Source organism: Micromesistius poutassou, assembly GCF_964030765.1.
Source record: "Micromesistius poutassou genome assembly, chromosome: 14".
Classification (NCBI taxonomy): domain Eukaryota; kingdom Metazoa; phylum Chordata; class Actinopteri; order Gadiformes; family Gadidae; genus Micromesistius; species Micromesistius poutassou.
Window position 1 is genome coordinate 4765262 of NC_140284.1, and position 19742 is coordinate 4785003.

Consider the following 19742-nt stretch of genomic DNA (forward strand, 5'->3'; position numbering starts at 1 on the left):
GAATTACCATGCAGGTTTTAAACACATGACTATACAATTTACTGATTCATTACTTATAGCTATTTATTAATAACATTAATTAACCTTAACATTAATTACAGTGCTGTGCTTTCTCCAAGGGCTGAGCTCTTGGACAGCTTTACAAACTGATTATTGAGGCCCAACAGTGCCATCTGGTGGCGGGGATTGAATATGGAACATTCTGCTCTGACAGGCTAACAATTATACGTTTTAGTTATTGTATAGGCTCCTAGAGACCATAACGATTAAACAAATCCCATTCTAGGATGTTCCTTACCCCAACTAACACTTGCTCATTGAAAACAGTCCAAACTAAACAAATATACGTTTTGAGCGATTTGAGCCATATCATCTAAATTGAAATACAATTATTTATTCTCACCTACAGTGACCAGTATAGATAGTGTATTGTCCAGATAGGTAGAGAACCCTGTTATATCAAATCAATTCTGACTTGCTTTGACTGTAGGTCGTCAAAAAGTATACATAGCTCAGTAAACTCAGTAAGAAAAGGCCAAGAATTGTGACTTCCACTGAACCCACTCCCTCCAACAAACACAAGACACAAGCAAATAAGGGCCTGTACCACTCTACATACAATGCCATTTACAGGTTAGAAAGTCTGAAAATGTTTGAGAGAATGGTCATGTTTATAATTTCATGAAATCTATAATAACATTTGTAGGTTTTTAGTGTCTTGTAGCTTTACATTTACATTTACATTTAGGGCATTTAGCAGATGCTTTTATCCAAAGCGACTTACAATAAGTACATTTGTCATAAGAAGTGAAACAATATAGCTCTGTCGGTACAGTAAAGATAGAACCAAGTGCAAGTACTAACAATCGCCAGGCTAACCCCATTCCCCGTATACAGCAGTGATAGCTAGCTAGTGCAGATGCTACATAACTAAGTACATGCTACACAACATGCATGCACAACACAATTAAGCACATGCTACACAATTAAGTACAATGAATGAATACAACCTGCATTAAGTGCGTTCATCAAGTGCCAGGACGTACAACAAACAACAGACAAATAAGGGAATAACTGAATGGCTATGTAGAGTCTAGGTGAACTCTGAACAGGTGGGTTTTGAGTCGTTTGCAGAAGCTGGTGAGCGACTCTGCAGTCCTGACATCAGCAGGGAGCTCGTTCCACCACTGTGGTCCCAAGATAGAGAAGAGTTGTGATTTAGCTGATCGACCTTTGGTTGCTCTGCAAGCTTTCACTTGCTAAACAACCCACTCAATCATTCTTGAGTCAAGGTTCTCTAATGTTAACTATCTATATATACTTATTAGTTACAGTCATTATTCTATGTTTAGCCAGTGATTAAAGTAAGCTGTGGTTAAATGTTATTTACCACACAATGCACGCTAGTGTAGTATAGAAGCTAGTCAGTCAGCTATTAACTGCATGTTAGGTGAGGTCGCACACTGGAGAAGATTGCCTTCTGGACATTCTATATAATTCTAACCCAAACCTAACCAGGTAGGTGTATAAATTAAACCTAACCAAGTTAAATGAAACCTAACCATGGACCACAAACCCCTGGGAGAAAGACCTGCATACGAGCCATTCATCCACCACAACCTCCTAACCTCCATGTCATTTGTGGCTCTTTACTGTATACTACGTCACCATGAAGACAAACTTCTCCCGAGTGCTAAGGGCCATGGCAGCGATTTTTCTAAATGGCAGACCTGCTGGAGATCATCCTTAAATCAACCCAGAGGTTCTGGATTCAGTCAATAGTCAAGGGGGGTACAGTGCCCGTACAAACATAGATAATTATTACAATAATAGGTATTGATTCTTTTCTCTCTTTTAACTATAACGCTGCAATTTTATGGTGTTGTTTGTGCTTGCCATCATTTACTATTTATTATTTTATCCAAAGTTACCTGTATGTGTGCCTTGATTAAGGAACAGCTGGGAATTTGGCCTCTCATCAAGGATACCTTGATATAGACTGCTGACAAGGGGCTCTTATATGTTAAAACTGCTACTACCTAACCATTAAATATGTTTAGCTATCCAGTCATGTGTTAATAATATCATTGACATTAATTTGTCAAAAGTCAAAAGAAAGTTACAAAGTTACAAGTGAGTGATCCTGTATTAAAAGTTACTGAATTTTATTTATTGGCTTCAATAGCAGGAATCCATGATACGCTTCATGCTCATGAACCTCTGGCCGCTCATGCCCATATCCTTGAAGCTCCTGTACTCTCCGGGCCTCATGTACATCATCCTTCCCTTGTAGTGGGCCTGCTCGTACATCAGCCAGTGGCCGTCCATCACGTGGCAGGACTGGCAGTCGGACATGCGGTAATGATCCTGGATGTTGTCACAGTCGTCCATCATCTCATGGAACTGACCACCGAAGTTCTCCCTCTCGTAGATCTTCATCCTGAACTGGCCTCTGTGCTGTAAGTCAAAATACGTGGAGAGACACATTTCAATCAGCTGCAAATATTAAAGACCTTCTTTAGTCAAGGTACAGAATACAATTAGGCTTTACATTTGCACAGAAGAGGATGTGTGTTTTCAAAGTCAATGTTTAGAACCGCTTACCATGGGGATCATGCGGCAGGACCTGATGCAATCGCTCATGCCCATACGCTGGTAGTCAGAGTACTCGCCCCTTCTAACAAAGTACTGGTTGCCCATGTAGCTGGAGCGGTCATAGACCATGAAGCAGCCACTCTCCACCCTGCAGGAGTGACACTTGCTCAGGAAGGAGGTCATGTCGGAACAGTCATTGCTGGTCTCATAGGAGCGGCCCTGGAAGTTCCTCTCCTCGTAGAAAATAATCTGAAAAGAATGTCCATAGTGGTTACTATCTGAGAGTAGTGTATTTCAGATGTGTATTGCATGAATTAAACACCTATTTGATGAAACATTTCAAACTGCTACCCACCTTGCCCATGGTCATGATTGCAGTTGGTTGTGTATTGGCCCAAAGTGATTGCACAGTTTCCTCTGTGTGTCTCTCTATCTTTTATACCTGACCCCACACCCAAAGAATATATGACCCTTTTGTTCAAATTCCTGACAGAGCAACATGGGACAGAAGCCCCCTGTATAGTACAATAGAATGTTGTGTACCAATGTGTACCACAAAGTGGACTTCAAAGCACCTGATTTGTGCTGGTGGCTAATGTGAAAAGAGGTTTGGCTATTGTTCTCATATTGGTATTGTTGGTGAATAAGGGAGTGACAATAAAAAATATAAATGCAGAAAAAAAGTGTACATGTTACGATTTATATTTGTTAAGAAGAAATAAAGTATTTGAATGGTTCAATGGTTGCAGCAAACATAAACCTCTATTCCTACAACCCATCTTCATAATGGGACACAAAACAATTGTTTATTTGATTGCATATGTATTGCATACATATGTATCGATTGCATACATATGTATCGATGCTCCAAACAAAACATAATGATATACATATCAAGTACTTGGCCATTAAGCCTGGCTAGGCTCAGCCAGAAAAGAGAATGTGTTAAAAGAGAGAGGTGTCTTAAAGCACTCTCGAAACGTAAACTTGATCCAAGATGTGATACCATCATTCCCTCACTTTTTGATGGTTTAAGATATTGGACAGTTAGATTGAGAGTTTCCTACAGTTGGTGAGGAGTTTAATCTCTGAACTGGTAGCTGAACTGCTACCTTTCTTAAAAGGAGTTGCCTCTCTTCTTCTTGGGTTGCTGATGGTGTGAATCACTAGCAGGGAGGAGGTGTCTTAGGTGTAGCCATTAAGTCAGTGACTTAATTTACTGTTTAGCACAGAAGGGCTGAAACTATACGGTTTGCAGTTGATGTTGTCCTGTGTTCTTAAGCACATTATTGGCATATTGGAATGGCTTGCAAATAGGTGTGAGCATTGAATGCAAATCCGTCTAGCAGAAAATGAGAACATGGTGCTCACAAGCAGGAGAACCAAGAGGGGTGGGGGGCCACAGGGCCCCTAAAAATGACAGCGTGTCAACTATCGTCAATCCATCTTTTCGTTGCAAACATTCATTTAATTATAATAATTTTTACCATGCTTGAAGTATGTCATACCAGGTGACCGGGGAACATCTTGGTCCAGGGGGCTTTGCCCCTGTTGCCCCTGCTGCACCCCCCTCCCTCGGCTTCACCCCCATGACCTCCACCGCGGGGGCAATTAACGGCCCCAAGACCCCCAGCCCCGCACGGGCCCCGCACGACACTCGGGAGCCCTTCTCACAAGGAGAGGGGTCGTTACCATGAATGTAAAAAAATCATTCAGGTTATTTCTTTTGAGAGAGATTATGAGCATGCTTAAATAAAATACTTTATTTTCCTCTGGATTGGCCTGGGCTTAATCTCTGTCACACTTTAAGTTGTTGGGTCATCCAGGAGTGCCTCAAAACAGAGGCAACTGTTGTTTTTGGCATAGAGCAATTTAGACCGGCACTATGTAACTTTTATACTGCCGCTAATTACTGTGGAATCTTTTCCCAACCATCGTGAGAAAATCTCAAAATGATGTAGCTATAACTGCAGATCAAACTCGAGCCACTAGATGCTGCTAATGAGTCAACTTAAATAGAGCCGGTTTAGGCTTTTTACTACCACAACCCTACATTTGGCAAGAAAAAAACAAGATAGATGGTAGGATGGGTGGTGGTGGGCTAAACAAATGGATGGATATCTGCATGGGTGGATATTTGGATGAAGAATGGATGGATTAAAGGTTGTATGCCTGGCTGGATGGATGCCAGCAGGCTTGGTCTTATGGTTGAATAGATTGCTGAAAGTATCAATGTAACAACTACGATGCTGGAGCAATGTATTGCGGATTGCTGACTGAATGGTGTGATGGCTGACTGGATTGATGATAGTGTGACAATATAAAAATACAGCAATAATCGTATCTGTCAATTCAGTGGGTTATGCAATCTTATTGAAGTAACTAACTCAAGTTTGGGTGTTGGGCCAATTGAACCACCAACATGCACTTCTACAATGTTTTGAGAGGGTAAGGTTAAGCAGTAGCGCAAAATCCAACTTTGTGTAAGTAGAGCTACTACTATATTAATACCAATACTATAATATAATGCTACAAATACTATTATATATTACTGAAAAGGGTAATGGTTCAAACAACTTAAAGGATGTCAGTTGTGGCCGTGTGTTTAAATGTGCCACAAATCACTTGAAGTTGAAGTTGTATCAGTTTGGATCACCCATTATAATATGTTGATATAGAAATATAAATAGATAGAAAAATAGATAGAATCTATTTGAGTTGGTGCTGAAGTATTCTGAAATGTCATATAAAGAAAGTGCTAAACTTTGATATTGATATTGATATTGATATATGAATATTTTGAAATAACACGCAATGTCTTTAAGTGTAATTCCGGCAAAAATTGATCCCAGGGTCTTTTTTTGGCATGTACACACATCAAATAAGCCCTCCAGACCCTTTTTTCGTTGATAATCGAGTATAAGAGTTTAACCGGTGCAATGTTTGGCTTCCATGTTATTGGCTAGGGGCAGCGCGGAATGCTTCCAAATCTGCATTTTTTAACCACTAATAAAGCTCAAAATAGCACCAGACCTCTGCAGCAGCATGATTAGGGTCCCTACACATAAAACAAAGCATCAACAACTTTTGAACCCTGGGTTCAATTTTCGCCGGAATTACACTTTAATGCTGTTTCTCAGTTAATTAACTCAGTTTTAACTTTGCCTATGTTTTCTTGTACTTGTACTGTATTATTTTATTTTATTGTATGACAATGTTTCTATGTGAAGCACTTTGAGTCTGCCTTGTGTATGAAAAGTTCTGTATAAATAAAGTTGCCTTGCCTTGCCTTAATGTCTTTCACACTTTCATGTTTATTTAATATAAATATATATAGAAACCTTTGGTATGTAAGTATTTATATATTATTTTCAGTGATATCATTTGTTGTGTCAAATCTTGTTGACAAAGATCACACAGGTAACACTACAAATTAGCAACAGATGAAATACTTTTTAATTTTATAATAGTGTTTTATTTGTTCATTTACAAAATAAATTAACAGGAGTCTGTGATACGCCTCATGCTCATGAACTTCTGTCCACTCATCATATCCTTGAAGCTCCTGTACTCTCCGGGCCTCATGTACATCATCCTGCCTCTGTACTGGGGCTGCTCGTACATCAGCCAGTGTCCGTCCATCACGTTGCAGGACTGGCAGTCGGACATGTGGTAACGATCCTGGAAGTTGTCACAGTCGTCCATCATCTCGTGCATCTGGCCACCAAAGTTCTCCTTCTCGTAGATCCTGGCCCTGTAGGCTCCCCTGTGCTGTACGGAGACATAGAGAGGCAGAAGGTCAGAGTTTCGCTGTGTTTGATCAGTGAACCTATGCATGTTTGAACACAAACAATGCTGGCTGTATTACAGCTGTAATACAGAACTGTACCACCTTAAGTGGTAGCCTCAAGTCACGTCTAATGTACGGTGTCTCTCAGATGTTCTGAGGTGTCAAGGTGTTAAATATGCAGTGTTGTGACGAGCCGTACCATGGGGATCATGCGGCAAGAACGGATGCAATCGCTGAAGCCATTCATGCGCTGGTAGTCAGAGTACTCTCCCCTCTTCATGAAGTACTGGTTGCCCATGTAGTTGGAGCGGTCGTAGGCCATGAAGCAGCCGCTCTCCACCCTGCAGGAGTGACACTTGCTCAGGTAGGAGGTCATGTCGGGACAGTCGCTGCTGCTCTCATAGGAGCGGCCCTGGAAGTTCTTGTCCTCGTAAAAGATGATCTGGAATACAGAATGAAAGTGTTACCACGTTTGCAATATACAATTAAAGATAGTAAATGATGAACAGAACCATGTTCTGCTCGGTCCACTGTAAGCGTACCTTTCCGTGCATGATTGCTGATGTAGTGTGCAGTTCTGTAGCGCTCTAATGCCTGATGGAAGCCTGTTTTATACCGAGAGTGGCATCCAAACAATCTATGGCACCATTGTAGGAAAGCAAACAGTCAGCAGTATGCAATGTTCACTCTCATGTTATTTTCTATACACTAATGGAGAAAATGATTCTAGACCATCAGCCTTTTCTATACCCATAGTTTAGAATAAAGTCACTCTTGAATGTAGTAATTAAATACTTGTTTAGGATGAAACATTTATCTGTATAAAGATTGAAGGCAGTGAGAAAATATATATTTAGATATTTATCTAACGAAACAAAGAATATAATTCAATAATATTGAATACTGATCTAAACAATTGTAGAATATATGAATGGTAGGAATATTGTTTCGGCAAGAACCAGCTTGTTGGACAGTACATTTTTGTTAACATTGGTGGAGTGAGGTTACAGTTTTATGGTACAACAATTATTTACATAAAAAACAAAACTGTTCACTGTCCATCATTTGTATAATATTTACAATTGTATAAATATTGCAATAATTCATTAATTGTGTTATCATACAAATGCTGGAATGATGGTGTATTTATTCGTTTATTTGATTCTATGTTTACATTTTTAAATTGTGTTCACTCTTAAATGTAGTAAGTAAGAATATATATATTTAGATATTTATCTAACTCAACAAAGAATACTATAGTGATTTAAACAATTGCTGAATATATGAATGGTAGAAATATTGTAGTAACATATAGTAGTAACACATTGAGTTAGGACCAGCACACAAAAATCACATTTGGTATTTTTCAGATCCATTTACATCAGTACATTATAAAACACCAGTAAAGGTTTTTTCTTTGCATCACAAGACCAAACTAACGCAGTGGATCCTGGCGGGAGCTAGGATCACCCTGTGTGTGTTTTGTCTTCCTTTTATGGGCGGAACTAACGGACTCCAGCTTCTCCGGAGACATCCTTTCTCAGACTCAACCAGACAAACCTATGGGTCATCATAATCAACGCTTCCTGCTTATCTTCTCCAGCTTCTCAGCCATTCACCGTCAAACTGTCTAGCTGTGTGAGTAGCGTTCATGGTCTCTGTATCTTCCTTATATTCAAGATTGTCAGGTTCTAACCCTCTGTCCTTCTGTCCAGATCATCTCACTACCCCGGCATTGTCGTCTTCCTGGTTTCCACACCGACCCAGCTGGCTTCCTGAATCAACCAGCCTCTGCTCTTTCCCATCAAATAAACACTTGAACTGTACAACCCTTGTCTGTTGTGGTGCGTTTGGGCTCCCTGACACTCGGACCGTGACAATGTGTTGGCATGAGGTGCAAAGATATGTTAAGTCATCCGAGGGAGGGGAAAAGAAGTCATGGCCGCTTGTTCAAAGAGCACAGCTGTTTTGTGACACACATGATTAGTGATCGACGGTCGATATTTGCTATCGACGGTCGATATAATCCACATTGGTCGATCCCTACACATGATCATATAAAAACATAATACACATAATACATAATACAAACATAATACACAACTACAATTCACAATCCTATCACTTGTGAACCCATCACCTCAACCAGGGTGCTGCTGGGGGTGCTATGGGTTACACAGGACGCATTCAATCGTAAATAAAACTACAACAGTGGATTCAAAACACTAACCTTTATGTAGAACACTAAAATGTTGATGCTGCAGAAATAGTTCTTATGTATGTCGCTTCTATCCAAAGCGACATACTACACAAGTGCATTTGTCCGAAAGAAAGTGCCAAGCACTAACAATTGTTAGGTTGACCCATTCCCTGTATACAACAAAGATAGCTAGATGTGTAGCAAAGTTGCTACACAATGCTGAGTACAATTTTTAATTGCAAGGACGTACAAGATACAATAAGTGCGCATATTAAATGCCAGGATGTACAACATACATTAAGTGCGTACATTAAGTGCCAGGACCTACAACATACAATAAGTGCGTAAGAGGGGTGTGGGTGGGTAATGGGGTGGCTTTGCAAGGTCTAGGTGAACTCTGAACTCTTTTCTTAAGAATGTTACTTAAAGGTGACATATTATACCACCAGGTGTGAGTGTGATTAGCCATTACAAGCCTTTGGCTTGACAAGTTGGCACGCCAACTTGTGATGTCAGAAGAGGCAGATTTTCTAAACAGCTTGTAATGGCTAATCACTAATAGTAATGGCTGTGTGATTGGCTAATCACAGAGCCAATCACACAACCTGGTAATATAATGTGTCACCTTTAAGTAAGATTAAGTGCTTTAAACAAAGGCCTATCAAAGGCATGTTTTGCTGAACTCGACTCCTCGGCTTCTGTATTTTGCTAAAGGTAATATGTAACACATTACTACAATGTTACTAAGTCACATTGTAACATAAGGTTTTCCTCTAAAATGTAGCAATAATATTTTTATTACATTTTGGAAGGTAATTGCTCAACACTGGTCATTATCCAGATGCATTTACTAGAATATAATTGAAATGAGTGGGTAAAACCAAAAAGGGTTAATTTGATATGTCATTGGCAATTTGCGAATAATTTCAATTGTTCCATGTAGCTTTTTTGACTACTGTGCATTAAGCCTAGCCTGGGAACCAGACGATTCTGCAAGCTCATGTTTGATTTGATCTGGCATATGTGACTGGCCCCGCTCCCATTCAGGCAGAGTTCCATGTGGCTGACTGATACGTTTACTGTACAGAGGGCCGCCCTGTTGGAGCACCTCTGAGGCCTTTTCATGAACAACAATGATGGCTGCCGCTGATGTGTCACACATTTGGTTGCTTCGATTGGGTGTAGGTCTTTCCAATTGTTTGCAGTGGCATTTTGACCTGCAACCGTTTATAACGCCTCTTGGGTTTCGAAAATGAGCTGAGAGGTTCTGGACTAATATGCATTTGCAAATTGGTCTGGTGGTATCAAGCTACATGAAGCCCACTAGTGAAGGGCTAGGAGGGGCTGGGCTTGTGGATCCTTCCTAGTTATATTCCAATTATTTGTAGAATTTTACTATAAGCTCAATTAAAAAATCATAATATGTGTTTCATTTACATTCAAACTGCTTTGTACATCTGAAAACAAATATGCAGATTCATGACTTTGAATTCAATTAGATTTTTATTACAAATGTTACATTTCTAACACATGTCAGTGATACGCCTCATGCTCATGAACCTCTGGCCACTCATGCCCATATCCTTGAAGCTCCTGTACTCTCCGGGCCTCATGTACATCATCCTGCCTCTGTACTGGGGCTGCTCGTACATCAGCCAGTGGCCGTCCATCACGTTGCAGGACTGGCAGTCGGACATGCGGTAACGATCCTGGATGTTGTCACAGTCGTCCATCATCTCATTGGACATACCACCGAAGTTCTCCCTCTCGTAGATCTTCATCCTGAACTGGCCCCTGTGCTGTAATGCAGAGGTTCAGAGAAACATAGACTCATACAGAGACTCATAACCATTACACAATCAATCAATGTCAATGTAACAGTTAAACTAGGTGAGAATAGAGTGTTGAGTAATAGTTGGTGAGTTCTCTTACGAAGGGGATCATTCTGCAGGACCTGATGTTGTCAAACATCATTCCCATGCTCTGCATGCGGTGCATGTCGTTGTACTCTCCCCTCCTCATGAAGAACTGCTGGCCCATGTAGTTGTTCCTCTCGTAGAGCATGAAGCAGCCGCTCTCCACCCTGCAGGACTGGCACCTGCTCATGTAGGAGGACATGTCGGAGCAGTCGCTCATGCACTCATAGGAGCGACCCTGGAAGTTCTTCTCCTCGTAGAAGGTGATCTGAAAAATGTTTGATGTTTTCAATATTGTTCAATTGACATTCACAGATAATGATTAGATATTTGCAACGTTATACAATGAATGTATTATTTCATTTTTTTGTTTACCTTGCCCATGTTCATGCCGGTAGTGGTCATACTTGATGGTGAGCTGGTGTTACTGCTGTTGCTGCTGTCTGGTTTGGTTTTACCCTTACTTTTATACCTGCCAATACCCCCAAAGAATTTGTGGCCCCCATTGTGAAAAGCCCTTAGCCAGCAACAGTATAGAGGCCTGTACAGGACTGTGTGACACTGTCATGTGACTGGTCTCTCGAAGACTAGATTTTCCTGATCCCTTTCACCAGATAACACAATGCAATTTAACGGTGGTCATTGGGCCAATGGTAATCTATTGTCTTGTGCTGTTCAATGGTATACATAAATATAGGAAATAGGTTGTAATTTTAGTTCTTTGAACATTGCATTTTTTGGTTTCAATGTATGTACTTAACATAAACAAACTACCATAGAACACATTTGGTTTGATAAATATAGAAATAATATTTTTTTTCTAGACATTTCTAGACATTAATGCTCTTCCCCGACTTGTCGTGTAGCGATGCCCACAAAGACAAACGGGAACGCTGTAAGTGCTAAAAGCCAGGAAATTACGTCACAAGCGCAATAAGTGCATTAACCTTCACCGTCTATTTTGTTCTGGTTTCACTTTAAAGACTGCGTTCACAGGGTTGCCAACTCTCACGCATCTGGAGTGACACTCACGCTTTAACGCTCCCGTTCATTTTCTGTTGATGACTTGACTAGACTAGACCAGGGCCCCGTTTCCCGAAAGCATCGTTAGCCTAACGTTAAAACCCTCGTACGATCATCGCAGAGTTTTCAGACCGTTTCCCGAAAGCATCGTTACGTAATGACGTCGTTAAAACCCTTGTAGCTAACGACGGCTCCAGGGGTACTCGTAGAGCGCTAACGCCTCTTACCCACTGTACACGTCCGTCGACGGAAGAGAGTGGGCGTGTCCGACGCATGGGGTAAAACACGATCTGCGTATAACGTGCGTATAACGCGATCTGATTGGCCAACGGATCCGTCGCTGCCTGAAAAGTTAAACTTTTCTCAACTTTTGGACGCAAGAGACGGAGCCGATTTGACGGACGGACCCACAATGCATTTCGGGAGCGTCTCATGTAAAGTCAATGAGATCCGTCGACGGATGTGTACAGTGGGTAAGAGGCGTAAGAGGCATCGTTACTATAGCCTCAGTGGAGTCACCAGCTGGACATTCCGTGTATTGGATGTGTTTTATTAAAACACATCCAATACCACGGAATGTCCAGCTGGTGCTATTTCGCAATACCCCAAAAACAGTGGTTACTGTCGATATATTACTCGTAAACTACTGTTAGATTTAAACAGCAAAGACAGAGACATGTTAGGAGTCAACAAAGATATAACTTATTGCAGCAATTTAAAATTCCAAAAATACATGTGATAGTCGAAATGTACCATAGCAGGGGAATTGGTGGTGTACAATAAATAATTAAATAATAATCTGGCTCTGCAGGCTGATATTTTAAGTAGGGCTGAAATGATCAGAAGTGATTTTTTCACAAAATTATTAAAACACACAGGGAAAAAAAGTAATTTTAACCTGTCAAAGAAGTCCAAATAAACAGTGTCAGTTTTTTACAGACTTAAGTTATTTACAAACGTAAGATAGCCAATACATCAATGAAACCCATCTGTTCGATCAGAAGAATAGCAGCATATCTAGTAACTATTTAGTTAGCATAGCTAAATGATCTTTTATTGTGGTTTATTAAAAAATAATATATATATAATGCAACTCTTTACAAAGTTAAATATTCTTTGTGAAACATGGCTGCAATGTGTGAATTGCTTCTTTTTGTTAAATGTGAAAACAGGTACACGGCTACACTGGTCCTGGTAATGATAATCCTTCAGAGACATAAGTGGTGTGGTACTTGCAGATGCGTGGCTAATGGATGCATGGATATTTCTGCATCATGAACCACTGCTGCATGAAGAGCTGCCAGGGGGTTTCTTTGTCAAACTTGAACCTGGCTTAAAAGTGGGCAAGCTGATGAGATGCACACCTTTTGCACAATGGCTCTCACCTTCTCCGGTTCGGTGGAACCAAGACGCCTTGCTGCCAAAAGAAGCTTAATACCTGAAACAAACTTCTGAACCAAACAAGAATCATAACTTGAGAACATATTAGTGTATTTTCTACATGAATGCAGATATGAAATCACTTCAGACTAAGTAATATGCAACAGGTTCAGGTTAATTTATTAAAATGAATTACAATTTTATGTTTACCAGTTTATTAGGCAAGGCAAGGCAAGGCAACTTTATTTATATAGCACTTTTCATACACAAGGCAGACTCAAAGTGCTTCACATATAAAAACTAGATAGAAAATAAAGGCAAAGTTAAAAAAGCATTTTAGAAAGTGCAATGTATTTAACGTCGGGTACCGTTGGGTCCCGTCAGGCTGGGGTCGGGTTTCCATGCTCTCATTGTACATCATTGATGTTGGCTGTTACCTTGGCTGGCCCCAGCCTGATATCAAACGGATTTTGGAGCAAGTACAGAACACACTGCACTGGCAGGAGCTGAAGAAGAGGCTCAAGTATGATCTTTTAAATGTAAAAAAAGTTTGAACTCTAAATGTGGATGGCGGTGAAAGAGACGAAGAGCAGTCACCTTGTTTAGAGACAGGCATGAAGGAAAGGAAAGTGCTGAAGCGATCGTATGAAGTAAAGCAAATGAAAGAGAAGAAATAATCCTTATTAACGTTGTCTCCATATTAAGATCCCCCACTGCAAGTGATCCCAATCGAACCACAGTAGAATTTGACTGGAACTGGCTTGAGAAGGCGTGAGGAGGCGTTTTTTTGGCCCGCACCAAAAAGTTTGACTACTGCGTTCACTATGGTGCTGTGACCTTTGGTTCTTTGTTTGTCCCCTGTACATTCAAATTCCTTAATGCAGGGGCCTACCACCTACAGCATTGACCAGCAAACAATAATGTCACTTCAATGTAATGTTGGGTATGTTCCCTGTACCCAGTGGCGGTGGGTCAATAGAGGGCGTTAGGGCGCCGCCCCTCCATGAAATACTCACTCGAATACATCTGCCAACTTTGAATAAACTACTATAAATACGAAATAAATCAACAAAAATTCATAGCATTTATCCTTGTGTAATTGTGTGAGACCGTACTTGCCACTGCCAACAACCATTTAAATGTGTCTGAATGTCAATGATTTGGGCTAGGCTTGTTATTGGTCATTTGAAATGACCAATAACCTCCAGTGGGTCAATAGAGGGCGTTAGGGCGCCGCCCCTCCATGAAATACTCACTCGAATACATCTGCCAACTTTGAATAAACTACTATAAATACGAAATAAATCAACAAAAATTCATAGCATTTATCCTTGTGTAATTGTGTGAGACCGTACTTGCCACTGCCAACAACCATTTAAATGTGTCTGAATGTCAATGATTTGGGCTAGGCTTGTTATTGGTCATTTGAAATAAAGCCCTCCTTCAGGTCAGGGGCGCGGGCCAAGTTGAAGCAGAGCCCGTCTACGGAGAGCCTTGGCACTCTCCATTGAGCCCCATTGTATCGAACTTGGTTGCAGTTCCATTAGTCCATTAGAATTCCACTGGGGGAGATCGCATGAGTGCAGATTGAATGGGGGTCTATGGGGCTGGATGGCTAAATGTATCTCTTTCACCTGCTTGTCCTTGAAATATCGCAGATTTTATTGTAGATTCTGCAAGTTCAATATAGATTATAGTTCAAAAGTCGAATGAATGAGTACTTGTGTCCTTTCCATTTCTTACAGTTTGGGCCGTTGTTGGCCGAATACGCTAGCATTCTCCTAATGAATGCTGATTGGTCAGGGACGGAGGGGGAAACCCCGTCGACTCCCATTCATTCTACACTCACCGGCGAGCGCCCTCGCATGGACAGAGATGTGTTACCGCAACCAGTTCAGGAACCGGAAGTCACCAGAGAGTGCCAGTTCTCTTCATATTAGACGTTCTCTGGTTGCTTGTCAACGTAAGCTCGCAAACCTTTTGCTGTCTATCAAGCAGAGACGGCTTTTCATTGGGGCAAAAAAGAATTGCCCTTGGGTCGCACCAGTGGTGCCCCAGGCCAATGGTATGGCTTTTCTGTTGTTTTTTTATCACCACATGATTGGACAATTCAGTGAATCAATCAAATAGGCTACCTCCCTCAGCAGCATTTTTGCAACACAACTACAGCAGAGAAGAGATGGATCGCTAACTAGCAGAGAGTTGTAAAAGCACTTTCCACCCATTTCAGTGGAGGAATTGGACTCCCCAATCAATGTTAAATGTTAGCAATGTTAGCATTGTCAAAAATAAAGCAACTGACACATATTTCTAACTGCATTTGAAATAGAAATTGAGACTCCCAAAAAATGGACACTATAGGACAGTGATCATGATTTGCATTACTATGATAAGCTTGTAAGCTTGTCCAGGCCATGCAAGTCAGGATGTAGGCTATGAATCTGAATGAATAGTAGGTAGATAATTGGTAGTGGCCATCCCCAAAATGCACCAGAATACAGGAAATCAAATATATAATTGTATTTTTTTTTCTGGGGGGGGGGACCCCAGACCAGCCGTCTATTACTGCGCCCCATACCCACCTATACCTATACCCACCTACCTAAAAATTTTAAAAATAATCATTTTTCTTCCGTATATTCATGTGTTATGTAAGTTCAAATAACCAGTGAGAAAATGGGTTGTGAGAAAAAAAAGTTAGATCATGTTTTATTGATGAGGAAACTAACACATGTCAGTGATACGCCTCATGCTCATGAACCTCTGGCCGCTCATGCCCATATCCCTGAAGCTCCTGTACTCTCCGGGCCTCATGTACATCATCCTGCCCTTGTAGTGGGGCTGCTCGTACATCAGCCAGTGACCGTCCATCACGTTGCAGGACTGGCAGTCGGACATGCGGTAACGATCCTGGATGTTATCACAGTCGTCCATCATCTCATTGGACATACCACCGAAGTTCTCCCTCTCGTAGATCTTCATCCTGAACTGGCCCCTGTGCTGTAATGCAGAGGTTCAGAGAAACAGTGTAAGCAGACAGTCAATGTAACAGTTAAACTAGGTGAGAATAGAGTGTTGAGTAATAGTTGGTGAGTTCTCTTACGAAGGGGATCATTCTGCAGGACCTGATGTTGTCAAACATCATTCCCATGCTCTGCATGCGGTGCATGTCGCTGTACTCTCCCCTCCTCATGAAGAACTGCTGGCCCATGTAGTTGTTCCTCTCGTAGACCATGAAGCAGCCGCTCTCCACCCTGCAGGACTGGCACCTGCTCATGTGGGAGGACATGTCCATGCAGTCGCTCATGCACTCATAGGAGCGACCCTGGAAGTTCTTCTCCTCGTAGAAGGTGATCTGAAAGTAGAAAAAATAGCACATACAGTATTACTAATAGTAATAGACAGAAAGGTAGAAAACAGAAACATTTCCTGCATTATAGAATAGTTGTCCTTGGTTTGCATACTGCCTCCCATTCTGTGTGGGCAGTTGCGTGGCCCCAATTCTCTATTTGAAACATGGCATCCATGTTTGCATGCTATGTAGAATAAAACCACTTTGTAAACCTCTGCAGAAATGGAAACTGCAAAATACGTTTACAAATCAGACATACCTTGCCCATCATGTTCCTGTCAGTGGTGGTCATATTGCTGTTACTAGTGAACTGCCTTTCCATCTGTTATACCAAGGTCCTTTTATATGATGTCAAGCCTAATCAACCAGAGGCCCTGCCTGTCAGAAGTCCTTACTCAGCTACACAATCCTATTGATGCTGAGGGGATCCCCCCCGCATGTTTCTGGCATCTCTGTTGTCATTCTCTTTAGAAAGCCATTTCACTGACAACACAATACTATTCATATATATACCTATGTGAAGGATAATTTATAAGTGTATTTATAAGTGAAGGACAATTTGTCATTTAATTGTGATTATTCCCAGATTAGGAAGTACACACGTGCATGCTTTGTCATTGGGAAATGAGATTAAATATGACATAATTTGTGATATAATATCACAAATTATAAAACTATATATAGTATATATATATTTATACTATATATATATAGTATAAAACTTATTTCATTAGTAGGTATTCAATATTTATTTATATAACGTCTTCTTTTACCTAGAGGTAGCTTCCTTCCTCGCTCCAATTGAAAGAGGTTTTGTCATTTAGCATTTGTGTCACCACTAGACAAGACGTTTGATACCATCGCCATGTCATTCCCCGGCCTGACTTCTTTATTGTGTTAATTCATTTTTTTCTTTCATTCCCACTACCCCCCATTAACTTGACCTCCCACCCGGCCCATCCGTAAAAGTCTCCACAGTCACTCCCCTCACCTTATTTTTGTTAGTATCAGACCTAATAATCTTTGCAATGTTGATTGCCCACAATGTGATAGCTTCCCTATGAGATTAGTTTTTACGCTTTTTTTTTACCTGAAGATGTTTGTGTCTTCCAATGATGCTCCATTAAAACAAATACTTTGCTTTCAAGAAGTGTCTTACAATAAATAATTTTTCATCATGGTTTAATTTCCTTTTGGGGTACTCACAAAAACAAATATCCTCAGTTTACATTGGAAAATATAAATTTTTAATATTAATTTCATAGGCTATTTATGTAAAGAATCAGCAGACTAGATTCAAAGGTGGTGTTTTTAACACTGCACTCTGGCAGAATTAACAGAAGCTGGGTATTTTTTGCCATACATTTTTATTACAGGTAGAACAATTTACAATAATCACAGTACATCAAATGATATCCTTTCTTTTTAAAATTACATATTGTTCTAACGCCGTCTAGCACTACCTCCACTAAGAAGACCAGTGTTTTAGATAGACAAGCATTTGATATTTATTTTTTATTTTTTTTAATATATATTTTATATATTTATATATTTTTTCCCCCTCATGTTGATGTTGTTGCTGAACTATTATGTACTTTACTATGCTACTATGCTCTCTGCCTCAATAAATAAGTAATTGTTTACATGTACATGAGATTATAAATGACATAAAAATAAAATAGAAAAAAAATAGCAATAAACAATAAAAAAATATTTATTGTCTAGTAAAATGATTTGTACTTAAAGCATATGTAATGTATAAATCTGTTACTTATAACATATTACGTTTGTACATGACCAAGAATCATTTTAGCATTACAAAATATCCACCAATAGCAACATTTGCTTTTATGCAGTCAAAAGAGGAATGGAATGTCCCTTAGGAAGACGCCTAACCCTAACGGCTCCTGACGAGCTGGCTTTCACGGATGACTCACTGAATGTGTGTCTGAAATCTTGTAAGTCTATTTGGATTTAAGCGTCTGCTAATTACCATAGAATGTAAATTAACCCTCAGTTGCAATCTTAACACCTAAACACACCAGAAATCAAGCATGGAGCACATGCATAGAATGCATACTCAAAGCGCGTTGACGTCTTGTTCACACATCATCATCTGATGCTTTTTAACTGATTATTTTTAAGCTGATCTATTTTAATCACCTAGAGGAGTGAGTCCACGTGGGATGTATGCCTTCTGTGGGAAGGCTTAGATGCAAGAAAAAAGTTCAGCTTGAGCTTTGGTGTGTGGAGGACTTGAGAGAAGAGAATCTTAATGCAGAGTGAATCTGTCATAAATTTAATACTTTTTTCTATTTGGGTAGCTATATAAAAAACAGTTAAGAAAATATGTATTATTACATTCTGAATATAAGTGAGTTTTAAGTAAGCCTTAACATTGAAGTCAGCCACCATATACAGTACGATTTCAAATGATTTGCCTGTATGTGTGTCAAATATGGCACACATTGCTAATCTTCCTTGCTAATTAAGGGAGTTTTTTTCCCTCTGGGGAGCTAGAGTCAGGGGGTATCATAGATACCTGTATATGGCCTTTGAGACTGTACCCACGATTAATAACATTGACTTGAATCAAATTGAATATACCATTATGCAGGCACAAAAAAGCCCCTCAAATATATATAAATATGGTATGATTTATTAATAGTATTTTCCGAATATGTAGGTGTGTTAGAAAGTTCAGCAACAGCTTTTCATTTTACCAGTTAATAATTTTGTGTCTTTATTTACATTTAATTGATCAGCATTTACATGGAATCCATGATACGCCTCATGCTCATGAACCTCTGGCCGCTCATGCCCATATCCCTGAAGCTCCTGTACTCTCCGGGCCTCATGTACATCATCCTGCCCTTGTAGTGGGGCTGCTCGTACATCAGCCAGTGGCCGTCCATCACGTGGCAGGACTGGCAGTCGGACATGCGGTAACGATCCTGGATGTTGTCACAGTCGTCCATCATCTCATGGAACTGACCACCGAAGTTCTCCCTCTCGTAGATCTTCATCCTGAACTGGCCTCTGTGCTGTTTGGATCAAATAGAGAGCTTAGAATATACTTCTTGATTATGATTAGAATTTAAATTGAAGGAATGGCCTCTCTCTTACCATGGGGATCATGCGGCAGGACCTGATGCAGTCCCTCATGCCCATCATGCTCATGTAGTCGGAGTAGTCTCCCCTCTTCATGAAGTACTGGTTGCCCATGTAGTTGGTGCGGTCGTAGACCATGAAGCAGCCGCTCTCCACCTTGCAGGAGTGACACCTGCTCAGGTGGGAGGACATGTCGGAGCAGTCGCTCATGCACTCATAGGAGCGACCCTGGAAGTTCTTCTCCTCGTAGAAAGTGATCTGTAAAGGCATGTTTTGAGGTGAGAAGTTAAACATCACTGATGGAATTCGTTCATATTATCTTACATTAAACAAATGTCAAAGTGTGGTGATAATGTTTACCTTGCCCATGGTCAT

General features: G+C 40.4%; 3 protein-coding genes across 5 annotated transcripts; all 3 read right to left on the bottom strand.

Annotated features, from left to right (window-relative positions):
* Window positions 1-2178: 2178 nt before the first annotated feature.
* Window positions 2179-2965, bottom strand: LOC311358546 (gamma-crystallin M3-like; the record flags this gene model as incomplete). Its single annotated transcript, XM_084478608.1, has 3 exons — window positions 2179-2457; window positions 2605-2844; window positions 2951-2965. The coding sequence occupies 3 exons, from the start codon at window positions 2963-2965 to the stop codon at window positions 2179-2181; spliced, it is 534 nt and encodes a 177-aa protein (XP_084334734.1).
* A 3128-nt stretch (window positions 2966-6093) lies between these two features.
* LOC311358545 (gamma-crystallin M3-like) lies at window positions 6094-10906 on the bottom strand (the record flags this gene model as incomplete). 2 transcript variants are annotated; one of them, XM_084478606.1, is made up of 3 exons in its annotated part: window positions 6094-6366; window positions 6585-6827; window positions 10877-10906. In XM_084478606.1, 3 exons carry the CDS (start codon window positions 10904-10906, stop codon window positions 6094-6096), a joined length of 546 nt encoding a protein of 181 aa, XP_084334732.1. The 2 variants fall into 2 exon arrangements, with proteins under 2 accessions (XP_084334732.1, XP_084334733.1); XM_084478607.1 differs by lacking the exon at window positions 10877-10906 and adding an exon at window positions 6928-6939.
* Window positions 10907-15628: 4722 nt separating this feature from the next.
* Window positions 15629-19742, bottom strand: LOC311358422 (gamma-crystallin M1-like; the record flags this gene model as incomplete). 2 transcript variants are annotated; one of them, XM_084478443.1, is made up of 3 exons in its annotated part: window positions 15629-15904; window positions 19383-19625; window positions 19728-19742. In XM_084478443.1, the coding sequence occupies 3 exons, from the start codon at window positions 19740-19742 to the stop codon at window positions 15629-15631; spliced, it is 534 nt and encodes a 177-aa protein (XP_084334569.1). The 2 variants fall into 2 exon arrangements, with proteins under 2 accessions (XP_084334569.1, XP_084334568.1); XM_084478442.1 differs by lacking the exons at window positions 19383-19625; window positions 19728-19742 and adding exons at window positions 16008-16259; window positions 16516-16548.